The sequence below is a fragment of the Aegilops tauschii genome, chromosome 7 (assembly GCF_002575655.3).
Source record: "Aegilops tauschii subsp. strangulata cultivar AL8/78 chromosome 7, Aet v6.0, whole genome shotgun sequence".
NCBI lineage: Eukaryota > Viridiplantae > Streptophyta > Magnoliopsida > Poales > Poaceae > Aegilops > Aegilops tauschii.
Window position 1 is genome coordinate 15033753 of NC_053041.3, and position 20120 is coordinate 15053872.

The window sequence follows — 20120 nt, forward strand, 5'->3', positions numbered from 1 at the left end:
GTAACGCAGCAGAAAACAAAATTTTTCCGACCTACGCACCAGCCCAGGATCACTATGGAGACTGCATACAAGGTTTGATCTGTTTCGTTACCGACTCGTAGCGCAGCGGAAGTAGAGTCGATGACGATCGGCAGTGCAGATCCCCGCAGCTAGGATTTTACAACCTCCCAACGGACAGCCCTCCGGGAGGCGGTCGGACAGTCCCCCGGACGGTGTCGCGGACAGCCCTTCGGGAGGACCTTCGAAACTCGAACGGTCACTCGGACAGCCCTTCGGGAGGACCTCAAAAACTCGGATGGTCACTTGGACAGCCCTTTGGGAGGCACTCTCGAACTAAGACCGAAACTACGATCTCTCTACAGAGTTGCACACATACGGTGTCATCTATCCGGCAGGGCTTCGCCATCCAGAACTAGTTCCTGTCGGAACCCAGACAGCCTTTCGGCTCTACGAAAAACTCTTTTCGTGGGAGGGAGAGAGAGAACCAGCAAAGCATGGCATGTGTATGTGAGAATGGATGGAGAGATGGCAGCCATTTCACCTCCTATTTATAGGAAAACCAAGGGGTAGTGTGCCTCCACAATTTTATAAAAAACTCCCATGCAATTTTCATACATGAGGGTGTTAATTGCAAAATGGGGTACCATGTGGAGCTCACATGGAGCATGCCCACCTTGGCTGGCCACACTAGGGGGGAACCCCCCCATGAGGTGTCTTGCTCTCCCATCTCTTCTAGAAGCCTTTTTGGAATATTCCAAAAAGGTGCTTTTCCAAAAATATCCAAAAACCACTTTCACTATTCATGACGACATTTTTCAGCGTCCGTTCGAACTGAAAATATTTATGTGGGCTTAGATAATTTCCAGTACCCACTAAAATAATTTTCAACGCTTTCCGGAACAATTCCGGATTAGTGATTTTCATCTGCGAAAAGCATCTGGAAGGCTGTCTGGGTTCCGGTGGGAACTAGTTCTCAACGACGAAGCCCTGCCGGATAGATGACACCGTATGTGTGCAACTCTGTAGAGAGATCGTAGTTTCGGTCTTAGTTCGAGAGGTCCTCCCGAAGGGCTGTCCGAGTGACCGTCCGAGATTCTGAGGTCCTCCCGAAGGGCTGTCCGAGGATCCGTCCGGTGGGACTATCCGAGGGACTGTTCTGAGGTGCTCCCGAAGGGCTGTCCAAGGATCCGTCCGGTGGGACTATCCGAGGGACTGTCCCGAGGCCTCCCGAAGGGCTAACCGGAGATCCGTCCGGGGAGCAGGCGAGGGAGTACATCCTCGCGGTTGGGAGGTTGTAAATCCTAGCTGCAGGGATCTGCACCGCCGATCTTCATCGACTCTACTTCCGCTGCGCTACGAGTCGGTAATGAAAATGATCAAACCTTGTATGCAGTCTCCAACGTGGTCCTGGGCTGGTGCGTAGGTCGAAATTTTTTGTTTTCTGCTGCGTTACCCAAACAATGGCATTAAGAGCCGTGTTATACGTAGATGCAGGTTGCGATCTAGAATACATAGAGATGTATGGGTGTTGCACAATATAATTAGGTAGTAGATGAGATCTATTGCTGAAAATTATTTGTGCGGGTAGCAGATGAAATCTGTTACCCGATGTTCCTGTTGCTTCCCCTGAATTTGCGCAGTCCTGATCTTGACGGCATGGTGGAGTCTCACAAAGTTCTGGCAATCCGCGATCCTTTCATGATGCTCCTGAGTATGCTGATTGACAGATCAACGAAGTGCTAACAGTTCTTTGGGTTCCACCATAGTTGAGAAAGATGGATGTTTCGCAGACGAAAGGGCAATGCAGATGTGATCTGCACGGGGGTCACGCGTATGACGAAGTTTAGTATGGGGCTCGAGATTTTATTATCTCGTGTTTCATACACCCTGGAATGTTAATCTAGCGACTTGGATTATCATACTTGATGATGGACGTTGGTAGCTTCGGTTTGCTTCAAAACCTTAGAAGCCACGTAAAACAAGTTTTTGCATAAACCGATTAGAGGCGTCTAACTTGGTTTTGCAGGATGGTTTGCATGTGCATATGATGTGGTATAGCAGAGCTCATATTAATTTGATTATGTATGAGATGACTATATGATGTAATATTAACATGACCTGCGTGTCATGATTCGGCATGATGGCTGGAGCCATATGATTGCACTTTAATGACCTGCGTGTCAACCTAATGTAATGCACTTATTTTATTAGCTATAGAGATAGCAATATTATTTGGTGCATCGACAAGGTGGTGGCAATCTTCGCGAAGGCAGAACACCAACGCGAATGCCGAAGACGAAGAAATGAAAGACTTCTCCGTCAGAAAGGGCTATACCATATCATGCTATTATGAATTGCCTGAGATGTTTATCCCTTATGATGCACCCTTCTTGATTACGCGGTAGTCGCTTTTTATTAGGGTGATCTCTCACAAAAATATCAAGTAGTTAGTGTTCTCCCAAGTGTAGCACCGTCACGACACCTAACTTTTCGGGGTGCGCCATGGATACATGGGTACGAATGATTAGGGATGTGTGAGGCAGGTGAGGTCAGACCTCGCAGCAAGATCACTTGGTTGTCTTGACGTTCATGGCAGGATCGTCCTGAGCTCGGAACACACGCATCGAAAGATGAACAAGAGTCACATAGAGATGTGATCGGCAAGTTGGCCTACCGATTAAAATTCCCATCATGAGATGATGATTCTATGGCGATGAATTGAAGTCTGGATCTTGTATCGCTCAAAATCAATTATGAGAGATATTGATTTGAGTGGGAGCGCACTATTGAATTAACTTCTTTTAATTCCCAGTGCAATTAATTTTGAACACTGTCTAAGTGTAGTTTGTATAATAGTTGTAGAATTATGGCTCGCATTTCCACCTTCCCTATTAAAATTGAATAGCTATTAAATATCTGGTTAAAACTTTACAGTTGGTAAACGTAATATGAGGATTGTCCTCAAGAGTGCCGAGAAGGACTTTGTCCTATCGCATACTTTTGGTATTCTCCCGCTAATGCTATGGATGATATGACTCTCGTCCTTCGATCCAAAGGCTAAAATTCCGTTACGGTCAAGTGAAACATGTTTGCTTCCATGAGACCCGAACTTCGAAAGTTTGGATAGTTATGTGATATTCATGGAATCTGAAAATCATTTTCAGAAACAAACAAAGGCTAAAAGATATGAGATATCCAAAGCAATGTTTGTTTACAAACTATTAGTAAAGGAGTTTACTATGCATAAGACTGATAAGGGAGGGATCCAGTAGAACGCCTGTCATATGATGAAAGGTGAATAAAACAACAACTTAAAGAGAAGGAAGTGTCCGAAGGGTGTTAGTAAGATTTTCACGACTAGGAATTCCAGGGCTAACGCCACTCTTAAGTTGAGTGCTTCTTCTGAGAGTAGGAGAAATACTGAAAGTTAAACTGTTAGAAGTATATAGGCAGAAAGAAAGAAGACTGGAATATCCAGCTCATGTATGAATGTCATACAAGTTTTTTGATGTATAGAAGGCTAGTCAAAGATATAGTTCTTAGGAATTATGGTTAAACATGTTAATCACTAATTCTTGGGTATTGTGAGTTAATCACAAAGATACCCGCTCGATTGCATTCTGTTGCAACTCGATGTAAGAACTACTATGGCATGAAAGACTAGCCAGGAATGAGGTTTTGATACACGCTGGGAATATAGTAAATGGTACTATACTTTCCATCGGTGTATTACCTTCTGTATTTAGTTTCATAAATCATTTTAGAGTTTCACACTCTAGCCCTTTGCATAAGGTATCTTGCAAGAAGGTTGTTCATAAGAGAACTTTTGATGTTCGGTGTTATGAATAACATAAGGGCCATACTTTCATTATGAATGAAACGTATGTTATGAATATTGATATTAATACATTACCTCTGGGTTTACTTTCATGATTCATTTTAGAGTTTCATACACTCTAGCCCATTGCACAATGTTTGTTGCAAAAGAGTTGTTCATAAAAACAACAATTGTTGTTCAGTATTATGAATAACATGAAGGGCCATGCTTCCATCCTAGATGGGATGTATGTTATGAATATTGATGGAAATATGATACATCCATAACACTGACGCTAAATGTCGCAAGACTAAAAGAATACCACACAAGTGTGGCACTACATTTGGTCACATTAGAGAAACCCGCATGGAAAATTCCATTATGATGGATTTTGAAGTCGTTTGATTTTGAATCATCTGACACTTGCAACTTTCCTCTGAAAAGTGAAGTGACTGAAATACCGTTCACAGGCCATAAGGAACGAGCAAAGAACATATTGGTGATCATACATTATGATGTGTGTAGTCCAATAAACGTTGTTGCAAGTAGTGGATTTATCTATCTTCAGAAATGACTCAAGTAGATATGTGGATATTTACTTGTTCAGATGTAATCTAGATCTTTTGAATTCATTCATAAGGTTTTCAAAAATGAAGTAGAAGTTATTGTAACAAGAAAATTATGTTTCTACAATTTGATTGCGGAAAGGAATATTTGAGTTACAAGTTTAGCGAATGTCTGATGAGTTATGAAAGGGGTTTCATAACTTGCACCTCCAGGAACACCACTGCAAGTGGAAAGCCCGTGAAGATATAATCGAACCATTTATGACATGGTAAGTTCAAAGATGACATATATAAATTTGCCGTTATCCCTTTTAAAGTGATGCTTTAGAGACTGTGGCTTTTACACTGAAAAGAGCTCCATCGGGTATGTTGAAATGACGTCATGGTATGGTACGCCCAACCATGTTATATCTTTTCTTAACATTTGGAATATGGGGCTTGTGTAAAAGGTTACAAACCTATTCCAAATCAGACAAGTGCTACTTTGTAGGTTATCGCAAGTCATTGGGTATTCCCCCACCACTATACCAAGGCAAATGATTTTGCCACAAAACGGTATGCTTTTAAAGAGAATAGTTCTTACAAAAGGTGAGTGGGAGGACAGTGCAACTCGACGAGATAACCAGTGTCTTCGTCATCAGGTCAAAGGAAAGGAACCTTGAAAGTGATTCCAGAGTTTCCTACTGCGACTGATACGGAAGCCTCTACATGAGATGTATGGACTTCGGTCGAACTTGCAGCTGAACCACGTAGGCAAAGCTCGTGCAAACCTATCAGGTGCGCAAACGAGATATTGTTGTTGGACAACAGTATACCTACAATACACAAGGAAGCGTTGATGGGCCCTGACTCCGGAATTGGCTAAATGCCAATACAATCCAAGATAGTTTCCATATAAATGTTTCAAGATTAAAACCTTGATACACCTTTCGGAAGACTTAGAGTCTAACAAATATTTATGAAACTATAAACTGATGTGGATAAAATGTTTTATCCATAAAGCTCGACTTGTTGAAATAACAAGTTCAAGGAGTTGACTACATTGAGGTGTTTCACCGTAGCGATGCTTAAAGTCGGTTCGGGTTGAACTAGCAATTAAAACATATTTCAATCATGAGATATGAAACATGGATGACGAAAGGATTTCCATCTGATGGAAATGTAACCAAGGACTTGCATGTGTTACAGTCCAAGGTATTTTGTCAGACCAGAGGATGCTAGTAAGTATGCAAACTTCAGAGTTCTAGCAATGGACAGAAGAGAGCAAAATGGAGTTGGAATCTTCGTGTTTTGATGAAATGGTCGAAAAGGGTTTTTGACTTCATCAATGGGTAACGAAGATGCTTGTTTTTCAAGAAAGTAAGTGGGAGCATAATAATATTTCTAAAAACCTTGTGTGCTTGACACATTGTTAATTGGAAATAAAATTTCTTGACACAAATTATTACTTCATTTGAAAATAGTTTTTCGATGAAGTACTTAGGCTAAATAGCCTCAATATTAGGCATGATGATCTATGGAGATAGATTTACCTAATGAGGCTAAGCAATGAATACATATTGACAAGGTGCTAAAACCTTTTAGCATTTAAAACGCCAAGGAGTGATTCTTGCCGAAGTCACATGGGAAGAGTTTTGCAAGACTCGGTGTCTCAAAACACAGATGAGCAAAATACATGATGGTGATTCCACACACTCTTGTGTTTGGATTAATCATGTATTCCATGGTATGTAAAAACAACCAGATATGTCCAATACTCCAAAGTTGTTGCGAGTATAGATACCAAAGTGATCAAAGTACTGATCATGGGACAGCAGTGAAAGATGTCATTGAGTACTAGAGCAGTACTGATGACATGTTTTCTCACAAGCAGAGATTATGAAATGCTCGTTGTAAGTAATTACATCGATACAGTCTTCATCAATGCTCCATGCGATTTTCCATTTAAGTTAAGGGTTTTGTGTAATACACAACATGGTGGCACGGTAGTTGAAAATTGTTCCAAACAAGATACTGTGGCGAATTCTATAACAAAGGCTAAGTATGTTGACAGTTTAGAAGTGACATGGAAGTTGTTGAATCATATAGTTCATTCATGAACTTAGTATGGTTCCAAGATGGCTTTGGTCTATTGGACACTATTTCAGATAGTTGCTCCATAGCTCAGTCTGAGGAATCAGGTTTCGACCAATGATTCACACATGTGCAAAGCCAAGTCCGCACAAAATATGAATTTTGTGAGAGCGTGAAAACGCGAGGATATGCAAAGTTACACACGGAGCTGAAGTTGTCAGATCCGTTGGACATCAGGCTATACCACAAGCGAAGCATATTTTACACCAGTATGCCATAGGTGTAAAGTGTATTAGCATTGACTAGATTATTGACTCTAGTGCAAGTGGGAGTCTGTAGGAGATATGCCCTAGAGGCAATAATAAATGTTATTGATTATCTCTTTGTTCATATTTAGGTTTATGTTCCATGCTATAACTGCTATGGTTCTCGATTATGCAATAACCACGAGGCTCGAAGGAAGACTCATATGCACGTGTGGGATAATAAACGGTAAAATGTATTCCTAGTCAAGCCTCTATGACTGGCTCAAGTATTGCATGATGATCCTGTTTTCCTGATAATGGGCATGGCTATGCCGGCAATTTTGAGGGCACAATGTTAGAAGAACATTTGTGTTGAATCGACCCGGTTGATGTTATGCTATGAGATACATTCGACATTAGTTAATGGATAAATAACACAGAGAAGTTAATGTTTGCATAATTCCTTAGACCATGAGAGTGTCGAGTTTCTTCATGCTTGCTTCATGAACTTTGGGGTTTGTTAAACGTCATCCGTAAATGGGTGGCTATTACGGCGGCTTACGGGTTCATGGAAAAGTATGTCAAGTAACTTGATAGCTCAAGATTGGGATTTGCTCCTCCGACGATGGAGAGATATCTCTGGGCCCTCTCGGTGTTACGGTATCCATCATCGTCTGGCCAGACACTTTGTGATTTGATCACAGGGATGCCGGAACACGGGAATGAGAAAAGAGAACAATACTGGTAACGAGGTAACTGGCATAGTGGACAAGTTGTTGATCCACGGGGATGCCTACATGTATCACCTCGGGTATTTGTAACATATCGCGAAGCAACAGGAATAGCACACGGCAACTGGAGGTTCACTCGAATATTCATTCGTGTGGGTGTAGGGGTCAATATGGGTGTCCACGGCTTCGATGTTGATCATTGATCGGAAGGGGTTCCGGGTCATGTCTATGCTTCACCGAACCTATAGGGTCACACGCTTAAGGGTCATCTATCTGTTGAATACTAGACAGGGAGTCCGAGAGAAATTCACCAAAAAAGTTTCGGAGACAACGGAAGAGTTCCGGAGAGAGAGCGCCGGAAGAGTTTCGGTAAAACCGAAAAGTTGTTTCGGAGTGTATCATAAAGTCAAATTGGTTTCGGTACATGCCTGGAAATTATTAAAAGGTACCAGAATTGTTCCGGTAACTTCTGAGATTTTTCAGAGATGAAAACCGGAAATGTTCCGGGACTGCCGGAACCGCTTTAGTTGCTTTTCATAGATGAAAATCACTAAACCGAAAAGTTGTTTCAGAGTACACCATAAAGTCAAATTGGTTTTGGCACATGCCTGATAATTCTTGGAGGGTGCCAGAATCGTTCTGGAAACTTTCTGGAATTTTCCGGGATGAAAACCGGAAATGTTCCGGAGCTGCAGGAACCGCTTCAGATTCTTTTCGCAGATGAAAATCACTAAACCGGAATTGTTCCGGGTCGCGTTGAAAATTATTTTAGTGGGTACTGGAAATGTTCTAAGCCCACATAAATATTTTCAGTTCGATCAGACACTGAAAAATGTCATCATGAATAGTGAAAGTGCTTTTTGGAAAGCCACCTTTTTGGGCTTTTGCTCCAAAATATCTTTGAGATGACATGGATGGATGTGGCTGAAATTTCAGCCCCTCCACCCCTCCTTCTCCGATAAATAGAGGTGGAGGGGGCAGCCCAAAACTCATCCGTTCTCACATACAAATGCCATGCATGATCTGGCTTTCTCTCTCCCTCCCAGTGAAATAGTTTCGTAGAGCCGAAAGGCTGTCTGGGTTCCGGTGGGAACTAGTTCTGGACGGCGAAGCCCTGCCGGATAGATGACACCGTATGTGTGCAACTCTGTAGAGAGATCGTAGTTTCGGTCTTAGTTCGAGAGGTCCTCCCGAAGGGCTGTCCGAGTGACCGTCCGAGATTCTGAGGTCCTCCCGAAGTGCTGTCCAAGGATCCGTCCGGTGGGACTATCCGAGGGACTGTTCTGAGGTCCTCCCGAAGTGCTGTCCGAGGATCCGTCCGGTGGGACTATCCGAGGGACTGTCCCGAGGCCTCCCGAAGGGCTAACCGAAGATCCGTCCGGGGAGCAGGCAAGGGAGTACATCCTCGCGGTTGGGAGGTTGTAAATCCTAGCTGCGGGGATCTACACCGCCGATCGTCGTCGACTCTACTTCCGCTGCGCTACGAGTCGGTAATGAAAATGATCAAACCTTGTATGCAGTCTCCATAGTGGTCCTGGGCTGGTGCGTAGGTCATAAAATTTTTGTTTTCTGCTGCGTTACCCAAACAATATTACCATCAATATTCATAACATACATCTCATCCCATGATGGAAGCATGCCCCCTTATGTTATTCATAATACTGAACAACAATTGTTCTTTCATGAACAACACTCTTGCAACAAACTTTATGCAACGGGCTAGAGTGTATAAAACTCTAAAATGAATTATGAAAGTAAACCCAGAGGTAATGTATTATTATCAATATTTCATAGCATACATATCATTCATAATGAAAATATGGCCCTTATGTTATTCATAACACCGAACATCAAAAGTTCTCTTATGAACAACCTTCTTGCAAGATACCTTATGCAATGGGCTAGAGTTTGTAAAACTCTAAATGAATTATGAAAATAAATACAGACGGCAATACACCGATGGAAGGTATAGTAACATTTACTATTTTCCCTGTGTATACCTAAACCTCTTTCCTGGCTAGTCTTTCAGGCCATAGTAGTTCTTACATCGAGTTGCAACAGAATGCAATCGAGCGGGTATCTTTGTGATATAACTCACAATACCCAAGAATTAGTGATTAACATGTTTAACCATAATTCCCAAGAACTATATCTTTGACTAGCCTTCTATACATCAAAAACTTGTATGACATTCATACATGAGCTGGATTTTCCAGTCTTCTTTCCTTTTGCCTTTATACTTCTAAGAGTTTAACTTTCAGTATTTCTCCTACTCTCAGAAGAAACACCCAACTTAAGAGTGGCGTTAGCCCCGGACTTCCTAGGCGTGAAAGTTTCACTAACACCCTTCGGACACTTCCTTTCTCTTTAAGTTGTTGTTTTATTCACCTTTCATCATATGAAAGGCGTTCTTCAGGATCCCTCTTTTAACAGTCAAATGCATAGTAAACACTTTACTAATAGTTTGCAAACAAACATTGCTTGGTTTGTATCTGAAAATGATTTTCAGTTCCATGAATATCACATAACTATCCCAAACTTTTGAAGTTCGGGTCTCATGGAAACAAACATATTGCATTTGACCGTAACGGTATTCTAGCTTTTGGATCGAAGGACGAGAGTCACATCATCCATAGCATTTGTGGGAGGATACCGAAAGCATGCGATAGGACAAAGTCCTTCTCGGCACTCTTGAGGACAATCCTCATATTATGTTACCAACCATAAAGTTTAAACCAGATATTTAACAGCTAATTCAATTTTAATAGGGAAGGTGGAAACGCGAGTCATTCTTCTACAACTATTATGCAAATCACACTTAGACAATGTTCAAAATTAATTGCATTGAGAATTAAAGAAGTTAATTCTATAGTGCGCTCCCACTCAAATCAATATCTCTTATAATTGATTGTGAGTGATACAAGACCCGCATTGTCATTCAACGCCATTGAACGAGATGAACACTGATGGCGCGAACTTCAATCGGTAGGCAAACTTGCCGTTCACATCTCTATGTGATTCTTGTTCATCTTTCGATGCTTGTGTTCCGAGCTCATGACTTTCATGCCTGAACGTCAAGACAACCAAGTGATCACGCTGTGAGGTCTCAACTCACCCGCCTCACACATTCCTAATCATTCATACCTAGGGAGATCCTGTGATACCCCGAAAAGTTAGCTGCCGTGACGGTGCTACACTTGGGAGAACACTAACTACTTGATATTTTAGTGAGAGATCACCCTAATAAAAGCGACTACCGCGCAATCAAGAAGGGTGCATCATAAGGGATAAACATCTCAGGCAATTCATAATAGCATGATATGGTATAGCCCCTTCTGACGGAGAAGTCAAACATTTCTTCGTCTTCGGCATTTGCGTCGGTGTTCACCTTCGCGAAGATTGCCACCACCTTGTTGATGCACCAGATAATATTGATATCTCTATAGCTAATAAAATAAGTGCATTACATAAGGTTGACACGCAGGTCATTAAAGTGCAATCATATGGCTCCAACCATCATGCCGAATCATGACACGCAGGTCATGTTAATTTACATTATATTGTCATCTCATACATAATCAAATTATTATGAGCACTGCTATACCACATCACATCACATGCAAACCATCCTGCAAAACCAAGTTAGACGCCTCTAATCGGTTTATCCAAGATTTTATTTTACGTGGCTTCTAAGGTTTCAACCAAACCGCAGCTACCAACGTCCATCATCAAGCATGATAATCCAAGTCGCTAGATTAACATTATGGGGTGTATGAAACACGAGATAATAAAATCTCGAGCCCCATACTGAACTTCGTCATACGCATGACCCCCATGCAGATCATATCTGCATTGCCCTTTCGTCTGCGATTTCATATTTCTTTTGACTATGGCAGAATCCAAAGAACTGAAGCAATTTCATGATCAGCCAGAATCATGGATTGCCAGAGGTTTGTCCAATTCCACCATGCTGTCTCGAGATCAGAAATACGCAAATTTCAGGGAAGCAACAAGAACCTCGGGTAACAGATTTCATCTGCTACTCGCACAAAAAATTTCCAGTAATAGAACTCTTCTACTACAAATTATATTGTGCAACACCCATACATCTCATGTATTCTAGATCGCAACCTGCATCTACCCATAGCATGGCTCATGATGCCACTGTTGGGTAACGCAGCAGAAAACAAAAAATTTCCGACCTACGCACCAGCCCAGGATCACTATGGAGACTGCATACAAGGTTTGATTTGTTTCGTTACCGACTCGTAGCGCAGCGGAAGTAGAGTCGATGACGATCGGCGGTGCAGATCCTCGCAGCTAGGATTTTACAACCTCCCAACCGCGAGGATGTATACCCTCATCCGCCCCGTGGACAGCCCTCCGGGAGGCGGTCGGACAGTCCCCCGGACGGTGTCGCGGACAGCCCTTTGGGAGGACCTTCGAAACTCGAACGGTCACTCAGACAGCCCTTCGGGAGGACCTCAAAAACTCGGACGGTCACTGGGACAGCCCTTCGGGAGGCACTCTCGAACTAAGACCAAAACTACGATCTCTATACAGAGTTGCACACATACGGTGTCATCTATCCGGCAGGGCTTTGCCGTCCAGAACTAGTTCCTGCCGGAACCCAGACAACCTTTCGGCTCTACGAAAAACTCTTTTCGTGGGAGGGAGAGAGAGAACCAGCAAAGCATGGCATGTGTATGTGAGAATGGATGGAGAGATGGCAGCCATTTCACCTCCTATTTATAGGAAAACCAAGGGGTAGTGTGCCTCCACAATTTTACAAAAAAACTCCGATGCAATATTTCATACATGAGGGTGTTAATTGCAAAATGGGGTGCCATGTGGAGCTCACATGGAGCATGCCCACCTTGGCTGGCCACACTAGGGGGGGACCCCCCCATGAGGTGTCTAGCTCCCCCATCTCTTCTAGAAGCCTTTTTGGAATATTCCAAAAAGGTGCTTTTCCAAAAATATCCAAAAAGCCCTTTCACTATTCATGACGACATTTTTCAGCGTCCGTTCAAACTGAAAATATTTATGTGGGCTTAGAACATTTCCAGTACCCACTAAAATAATTTCCAACGCGTTTCGGAACAATTCCGGATTAGTGATTTTCATCTACGAAAAGCATCTGAAGCGGTTTCGGCAGTGCCGGAACATTTCCGGTTTTCAACCCAGAAAATTCCAGAAAGTTTTCAGAATGATTCTGGCACCCTCCAAGAATTATCAGGCATGTCCCGAAACCAATTTGACTTAATGGTATACCCCGAAACAACTTTTCGGTTTTACCGAAACTATTCCGGTGTTCTCTCCGGAACTTTTCCGGTGTGTCCGAAACTTTTTCGGTGAATTTCTCTCAGACTCCCTATCTAGTATTCAGCAGATAGATGACCCTTAAGTGTGTGACCCTATAGGTTCGGTGAAGTATAGACATGACCGGAACATATTTCCGATCAATGATCGGCATCGGAGCCGTGGACACCCATATTGATCCCTATACCCACACGAATGAATATTCGAGTGGACCTCAGTTGCCATTTGCTATTCCTATTGCTTCACGATATGTTACAAATACCCGAGGTGAGATTTTCTGCATCCCCGTGGATCAACAACTTGTCCACTATGCAAGTTACCTCGTTACCGGTTTTGTTCTCTTTTCTCGTTTCCTTGTTCCGGCATCCCTGTGATCAAATCACCTTGTGTCTGGCCAGACGATGATGGATACCGTAACACCGAGAGGGCCCGAGAATATCTCTCCATCGTCGGAGGAGAAAATCCCAATCTTGAGCTATCAAGTTACTTGACATACTTTTCCATGAACCCGTAAGCCGCCGTAATTGCCACCCATTTACGGATGACGTTTAACAAACCCCAAAGTTCATGAAGCAAGCATGAAGAAACTCGATACTCTCATGGTCTAAGGAATTATGCAAACATTAACTATCTCTGTGTTATTAACCATTAACTTATGACGAATGAATCTCATAGTATAACATCAATTCGGGTCGATTCAACACAAATGTTCTCTTAACATTGTGCCCTCAAAGTTGCTGGCATAGACATGCCCATGATCAGGAAAACAGAACTATCATGCAACACTTGAGCTAATCTTAGAGGCCAGACTAGGAATACTTCTTACCGTTTATTATCCCACACGTGCATATGAGTCTTCCTCCGAGCCTCATGGATATTGCAGACTCGAGAATCATTGCAGTTATAGCATGGAACATAAACATAATTATGAACTCGGAGATAAATAATATCATTTATTATTGCCTCTAGGGCATGTCTCCTACAAATAAATGCCAAACTTGGCCCTATTGAGGAGCAGCGTAAAAAAATGTATCATCTATGGTTCATGAAGCAAGCATGAAGAAACTCGATACTCTCATGGTCTAAGGAATTATGCAAACATTAACTATCTCTGTGTTATTAACCATTAACTTATGACGAATGAATCTCATGGTATAACATCAATTCGGGTCGATTCAACACAAATGTTCTCTTAACATTGTGCCCTCAAAGTTGCTGGCATAGACATGCCCATGATCAGGAAAACAGAACTATCATGCAACACTTGAGCTAATCTTAGAGGCCAGACTAGGAATACTTCTTACCGTTTATTATCCCACACGTGCATATGAGTCTTCCTCCGAGCCTCATGGATATTGCAGACTCGAGAATCATTGCAGTTATAGCATGGAACATAAACATAATTATGAACTCAGAGATAAATAATATCATTTATTATTGCCTCTAGGGCATGTCTCCTACAAATAAATGCCAAACTTGGCCCTATTGAGGAGCAGCGTAAAAAAATGTATCATCTATGGTTCATGAAGCAAGCATGAAGAAACTCGATACTCTCATGGTCTAAGGAATTATGCAAACATTAACTATCTCTGTGTTATTAACCATTAACTTATGACGAATGAATCTCATAGTATAACATCAATTCGGGTCGATTCAACACAAATGTTCTCTTAACATTGTGCCCTCAAAGTTGCTGGCATAGACATGCCCATGATCAGGAAAACAGAACTATCATGCAACACTTGAGCTAATCTTAGAGGCCAGACTAGGAATACTTCTTACCGTTTATTATCCCACACGTGCATATGAGTCTTCCTCCGAGCCTCGTGGATATTGCAGACTCGAGAATCATTGCAGTTATAGCATGGAACATAAACATAATTATGAACTCGGAGATAAATAATATCATTTATTATTGCCTCTAGGGCATGTCTCCTACAAATAAATGCCAAACTTGGCCCTATTGAGGAGCAGCGTAAAAAAATGTATCATCTATGGTTCGAACTCACAACCTCCACTTATACAAAGAAGTCTACAGCCACCCAGGCTAGCTCAAGTTTCGTTACAATATATGGTTCCTTAATAATAGTCCCACCTTTATTCTTTATATCAAATTTCACCAATTTATATACATCTGTAAATTGTCTAAAATATCAGCAACCCACATTGAGAATCAAGAAACAGAGGAAAAAAGAGAAACACTCTACAAAAGAAGGAAACATGCATGCATAATTATGCGGGACTGTGGGAAACAAAACAGAGAGACTTGATGAGAGAGAAAAATGATTTGTGCATGCTGGGGAACTAATTAAACGGGATTGATGGTAATTAAACGAGATTGATTTGATGAGAGGAAAAAAGGGAGGGATGCTGCTGTGGGTAAGTAGAGATTTGATGAGAGAAGAAAGCGGGGGAGAGGCTCTTGCTGCATGCTGGTAGTAATTAAAGTGGGATTTGATGAAGCTGGGCCTCGCCCTTTGCATGCATGGCCTTTAGTAATTAAGCGGAAACTAAAGAGAAGGATTTCATGAGGCTCGCTTGGGACGACGATAGGAGAGCAGCATATTAGTGTTAAAAAAACAACAATACATGAATGTTTTTTGTGCGACCAAATTACATTTTATTTTAAAAAAATACCTGATTGATTGTACGTCGTTGATGCAACCGGAATACACGACACTGGAAGCCTGGCCGTTGCTGCTGCAACCGGGGTGTGGTATTCCAAGACCGAACACCCTATGCATCTAGCATAAGCATGCCAATGCAACACCAGTTGCCACTATTCTTTTTCACTGCAAAAGTTGGACTGCCATGGTGCAACCGACTATGCATATGTTGCAAGTACGGTCGGTGGTATTTCAAGTCGGGAGGACGATGTTGCAAAGCCGACCACATGAACGTTACAGGGATATCTGATATCTATGTAAAGTCGAATGCATATCATTGCGAGGTCAATCGGTGTTATTAAAAATTGTATGGGTGAAGCTACAAGCTAATTAAGTGTAGATTTTAATATTTTGGAGAAGTAAGTTTTCTTTGCATTGTTGTTAAGGCTGGTTTTGTGACTAATGCGCAGCTGATATAAATTTCTTCTACATCTCCGTGTGAGGCTCCCTGTCGTGGCTCCATCCCATGCTATCATACCATGCGGTGGATGTTTCGATGAAAACACCAGTTTTCTCTCCCGTTGCAACGCACGGGCCCTTTTGCTATTAAATCTTAAACGGCATACGGGTCTAACTAGTTGTATCCTGTTTGTCTCGGAGATTTTAGGTAACATGGTGATGATGTCTAGTTCAAGCATTTTACATCAAGTTTCATCTTTTCTTGTGGGGTACATCAAGTTTCTCCTAGTGGAGATGAATAAACAATTTCATTAGATATATTCTAACCACCTCCCATCAGTACTGGAAAATTATATTGGAAGATCATCAGCGTGAGGAGCCCAATTAGGTTTCATGGCGAAGGAAGCATGCTTTATTTCATTTTCAGAAAAGGGGCTAGTAAGAGTAAAGTTTTCCAGATCAAACAACTTTTCATGAAATTTCAAGAATATGTCCAGATTTGGGTTCTTCACATTTTTCTGATTAAATTTCGTATCTAAATATTTAAATCTAAGCTACAGTGGAATTTATTTGATTTATGCAAGTTATATCAATATTCTAAAATTAATAAAGTAATAGAATAGTATAAAAAAATCATGGGCCAAAACTAGAAAAGGGCTGTCTATACGGTGCCTTCAGGCAAGGCGTATCTATACTACCCTTACTGCTATTATACTCACTTGAGCGATGAATAACTAAATCGCAACGGGATACAACCCGTCTACTCATAGGTGTTGGTAGGTGGGTTATTGGGTTTTGTTAAGTTAGGTGCAGCAAAAAGGGCTGGCCTATTTAGTACTCTTTTGAAATAAAAAACGTTATTAATTAACCGACTATAGCCTTTCAAATTTAATTGTTTGGGGTTGCTCAGTTTTTTTAATCGTTTGGGCATCAAGCAAACTCTGATTGATGTGAAATTTGAATGTACCCTGTGTAGACTATAATGAGGCCACCCAAAATAATTCAAGTCATTTGAAGATCACCTTATATTTCTTGTGAAAATATCCCCATTTTATGAATAAATTGAGTTTGCACTATGAGTAGCTGATACTGGAAGGATAAAATCATGAAATAATTTGGGTAGCTCCCAAATATATCATGAAGGCTAGAGGCATGGTTTGGGGAAAAGCCTAGGTGTAGAACACCGAAATAGAGAAGGGGTGTACTTGTTCACCATTTAATAAAATAGTAAACTGAAATATGCAAATAATTAATTAAATTCAATAATTATATCAGCATGCCGAAAAATCCATGATTGCATACACGGAACTATCGTAGAACATGGCGACCTGAACATTCTCTGCAGCCTTAGCTCATGCATATGTGGCCAGCAGTCACTGTGGCAAAGGCTGGCGATGACAACGGCGCCAAATCTCGGCGAGAACTTTTAGAGTATTGAGAGGCTGCCGCCCCAGCATCGATGTTCCACCGCCTATGCTTCATCACCCAAGGCCACCACAATGTGCTTTTAGGGAGCGCTTCCCGTGCGAAAAGTTAACCTTGATGACGGCGGCAGGGTGGGGAGAAGAGAGGAGACGGCTAGGGCGGCGACCTTTTAAGGATTGCCCGAGTCGCCTATCAACGAGCGACATGGTTGAAGAAAAGAACTGAACAAAATGGTCTAGCCATTAAAAATCTTAACCTTCAAATCCTCACATATATGAAACACAATGAAACATGCCTTAGTTGTCTATTTTAATACCAAGATAAAATATTTAATTACCACACAAAGTATGGTTTCACATATATTTATCATAGCAAATGGACGATAACAATAAATCTGGGTGGGAGTCTCTGCAACTTGTTATTACACGATTGTTTTAACAAGCTTTTACAGTATGAAACAGTTGTATAACAAAGGATATGATGGTCCCTATGGCCCCATACGAAGCATATTGTTCCAGCTGCCGACGTTATTCTGTGTAGTGTTCTTCCTTTCTTTTTCGAGGGGAGTGTAGTTCTGGTTTATATACTGGAGTGGTAATTCGTAGCCGGGTATCGATGTATGCACCCGGCCCATGCTCTGTCCGGCTGGTCCGCTGGTCGGATGCACTCCCAAATGGCACTGTTGCACTTGAACCCGGATCCAAACGCAATCATCCATACCGTGTCGTTCTTCCGCATTCGGCCCTTGGCTTCGATGTACGCCAGCTCATACCACACCGTGCTGCTCGACGTGTTCCCGAACCGGTGAAGCGTCATGCGCGACGCCTCCACTTGCTCGTCTGACAGCCCTAGGCTGCTCTGCACCTTGTCAATAACCGCGCGCCCGCCGCAGTGCACGCAGAAGTGGTCGAAAGCCTTGCGGAAGCCGGGGACGTGCGGCTTCACGGTCAGCCCCAGCTTTCTGGCCACAAAGGACATGGCGAAGAGCAGCTGCTCCGAGAGAGGGAGCACGAGGGGCGCGACGGCTCTGATGTTGGCTTTCAGGGCGTTGCCGGCGACGGCCAGGAGATCCTTGGACAGGTTGACACCTAAGTTGCCCTCGCCGTCCTCTTCCTGGAAGACGCACGAGTAGGAGCCGTCGTGCGTGCCCGTGGTGCTCGTCCGGACGAGGTGCGAGAGGCGGAACCGCGCCCTGTCCTCGGACGTGGACAGCAGCACGGCCGCGCCGCCGACCCGGAACAGGACGTTGGAGAGCTGCATGGGCCTCTCCTTGCCGGTGTAGAAGTTACAAGTGATGATCTCCGTGGAGACGACCAGAGCGTGCTGCGTCGCGCCGTGGCCCGTTGCTTGCAGCAGGCCGGCCGCGAGACCCGCCGAGATCACGCCGGCGCTGCATCCCATACCGGAAAGGTTTACGGCGCGGACGTCATCACGGAGCTTGTATCTGTTCACGATCATGTCGCTGATGGACGGCACTGGGGCGAAGACGCTGCAGTTGACTACTAGTATGTCGATGGCGTCTGCGGTGACCACCGTCTTGGCGAATAGGTCGTCGATGGCCGAGAAGACGACCAGCTCCGCCTCGGCGCGGGCCTCCTGGAAGCTATTCTGTGCCGGCATATACAGGTCGCCGGCGGGCAGTCTGGTCTCCTCGCCGATGGCGCTGCTTTCGAGCATGCGCGTCATGAAGGAGACGCTGTGCTCATCGAACAATGGGTTGAGGTGAATATGCTCGATGAACGTGGCTCTTGGCATACGACAGCTGCCAATACCCTGGAAGCAAGCATAGTCGACGAGGTATACGGTACGGCGGCGCTTCATCAGCTGTACGGTGGCCAAGCCGGCAGCTAGGAGACCGGCCAGGACGAGGTGGATGGGTTCACAGGCGCGGAGACAGCCTAATACAATGTCAACAATGGCCACGAAATGCCTCGGGTGAGGTATCAACGCCATAACTTTGAATCGCTGAAACTGTGTGGAGTCTGTGCGTCTAGGTCTATGTTCTGTAAAGGCGCACACGTTGCCGAGTAAGCTACTTGTGCGGTGCTCTCATTTATGGAGAACCACGTGCGCGTCTTACCATTTTTTTTATTTGCAAAATGATAACTTATCTTTCTGTTATATAAGGGCATCTCCAATACTGACCCACAAATTCGCTACCGCATCCGTCCGCGTAATTCATGCAAACCGGCTGATTTTCATACAAACCAGACGGAATTTATTACATTTCGAACATATTTCAACTAAATTATAGCGGGCTAGGCTATGAATCTCCATTCTCACACGATGGTTTCCCTACGTTCGGCACCGCCGCTCATCGGACATGCATGAGCCCCAGACGTATATGCTTCAGCGGCAGGGCAAGAGTAGCCTCCGCCTCCGTGAAGCACGGTGTTGGCACTCGAAAATGGCATGATCACAAACAGTGACATGAGGCTATAACAAGATGAGGTTAATATTATGAGTTCATGTCACTATTCAATGGCTCTCTTCAAGATGAACCCAATAGATACGAAGATGGTCCAATACGGAGCTGAGATGCAAAAGGTATCAGAATTTCGGAGATACCTGTGTTGACATCAGATTAGCAAATGGACCAAACCACCTCAAGATGACCTCAAATCAAAAATTATTCAACATGAAAGTTGACCATCTCGTCGAAACGGTTGATTTTGATATAAAACTCATTTTTTAATCCGAGATCGTATGCAAACGTTACAACCTGATCAATGTGCTGCTGTCAGAAATCTGGGCTTGGCCGGATCATCCGGGCCTAGAGCCGGACATCCGGGCCGGAGGTCGTGAGAAGTCTGAATTTGGTTAGATTTTGATGATTTGGACGGCAAGGCAAGTCCTATTCTTGTACGGCCGATTGA

At 43.2% G+C, this 20120-nt stretch overlaps 1 protein-coding gene across 1 annotated transcript; it reads right to left on the reverse strand.

Annotated features, from left to right (window-relative positions):
* Nucleotides 1-17648: 17648 nt before the first annotated feature.
* LOC109770245 (3-ketoacyl-CoA synthase 5-like) lies at nucleotides 17649-19239 on the reverse strand. The gene has a single exon (XM_020328953.3). The coding sequence runs from the start codon at nucleotides 19195-19197 to the stop codon at nucleotides 17824-17826; it is 1374 nt and encodes a 457-aa protein (XP_020184542.2). The 5' UTR covers nucleotides 19198-19239; the 3' UTR covers nucleotides 17649-17823.
* Nucleotides 19240-20120: the final 881 nt, after the last annotated feature.

What these genes read in the sequence shown, in the direction of transcription:
- LOC109770245 (XM_020328953.3), bottom strand. Translation starts at nt 19,197, where the DNA reads ATGGCGTTGATACCTCACCCGAGGCATTTCGTGGCCATTGTTGACATT.